This window comes from Lissotriton vulgaris, chromosome 7 (genome assembly GCF_964263255.1).
Source record: "Lissotriton vulgaris chromosome 7, aLisVul1.2, whole genome shotgun sequence".
Classification (NCBI taxonomy): domain Eukaryota; kingdom Metazoa; phylum Chordata; class Amphibia; order Caudata; family Salamandridae; genus Lissotriton; species Lissotriton vulgaris.
Window position 1 is genome coordinate 38688360 of NC_141695.1, and position 1584 is coordinate 38689943.

At 39.1% G+C, this 1584-nt stretch overlaps 1 protein-coding gene across 1 annotated transcript; it reads right to left on the bottom strand.

Moving 5' to 3' along the window:
- Positions 1-275: 275 nt before the first annotated feature.
- On the bottom strand, positions 276-1253 carry LOC147700640 (olfactory receptor 8D1-like). Its single transcript, XM_086929153.1, has one exon. The coding sequence runs from the start codon at positions 1251-1253 to the stop codon at positions 276-278; it is 978 nt and encodes a 325-aa protein (XP_086785279.1).
- Between the last annotated feature and the right edge of the window lie 331 nt (positions 1254-1584).

A 1584-nucleotide genomic window follows, 5' to 3' on the forward strand; every position in this document is an offset into this window, starting at 1 on the left:
CCAAGTAGTCTACAACCACATCACTGAACACTTAATAACAAGAGGAGAATATCTTGAGATCCAGTTCCTGGCACAGGCAGTAATAAACCACATCATTCTCTCAGTTTGGGCAAGCAAAGACCACATGATCACATATCCAAAAGTATGATTTTTAAACACTCTATACATAAAATACATAAATAATCGAATCACATCAATGAAATTCACAAGAGCACATGTATTTAAGCACATTGTCCAGGGTAACTCTGAGGCTATACCAATTATATCAATCATTATCAAAACATTGTTGTCCGAAAAATAGTTTTTATCGTTCTGTAGTCTATACTGTTTCCATTTCCTTTTTTCTTCCTCAGGGCGTTTTTAAACTCTGTGTTTTTAAGACTGTATATGATGGGGTTGGACAATGGAGGAAGAGTGGTGTACAACAAAGACAATATCTTGTTTTCTTTCATTGAAATTGTTGATGCAGGTCTCATGTTTGTAGGACAAATAGATCCATAAAATAAAATGACCACAGTGAGGTGGGAGGCACATGTTGAGAATGCCTTTCGCCTTCCCTCTGTAGACTTCATCTTCAGGATCACTGAGAGGATCTTCACATAAGATGTGATGACAATAATGAATGGGACCAGCTCAAAAGTTGATCCAAATGCATAGGTTAGTATCTCAATAATGTGGGTGCTGGTGCAAGATAGCTTCACCAGCTCACTGAAATCACAGTAGAAGTGGTTTATGGTGTGGGACTGACAGTAGGAGAACTGGGACAGCAGTACGGTGTGTGGCAGTGAAAGCACAAGACCAGCAAGCCAGCATGCTGCAGCCAGTTGGGGGCACATAGTCTTGTTCATGATAGTTCTGTAATGCAGGGGGTTACAAATGGCCACATACCTATCAAAGGCCATGACTGTGAGGAGAAAGAATTCTGTCACCAGAAGGAGCACAAAAAAATATATGTGCAGCAGGCATTCAGTGAGTGAAATAAGTGTGCCTTTCAAAAAGAAATGGACAAGGATTTGTGGGGAAATGACTGAGATTAAACTGATGTCTACAATGGACAAATTAATGAGAAAAAAATACATGGGAGTGTGCACAGATGGGCTGGAGCATATTATTGAGATTATAAGTAGATTTCCAATCAAAGTAATTACATACACTAGTGCAAATGCACCAACAAGCGGAATTTGGAGCTGTGGAAGATCTGAAAATCCCACAATCAGGAAGTTGTCCTCTGAGGTAAGATTTTTTTCCTCCATCTATCCAACGATGTATCTTTCCTTGGATTTGCAGACAGTCTGAAAAAAATACACAAACAATATGAATTGACTTGTTAGTTGAGGGCTCAGTGGTCTAGAGTAAAAGGTGTATTTATTGATTGTGATGTCTTGTGAAGTCTGTAGTGGTGTTTGTGAATCTCCCGATTATAACCTTGATAAAAATCCCAATTATTCACGTTTATGCTGAGACCTTTCTCTTACGCCTGTATTGTAGTTCCTATATTCCCAATAGGCTCTGCGCATTGGAATAACATAAACGATAGTTTAGACGTAGGACTGAGGTCGACTAGGTCTCTATTGAATATGTTAG

Coding starts and splice junctions, on each gene's coding strand:
- LOC147700640 (XM_086929153.1), bottom strand. CDS start 1,253: ATGGAGGAAAAAAATCTTACCTCAGAGGACAACTTCCTGATTGTGGGA.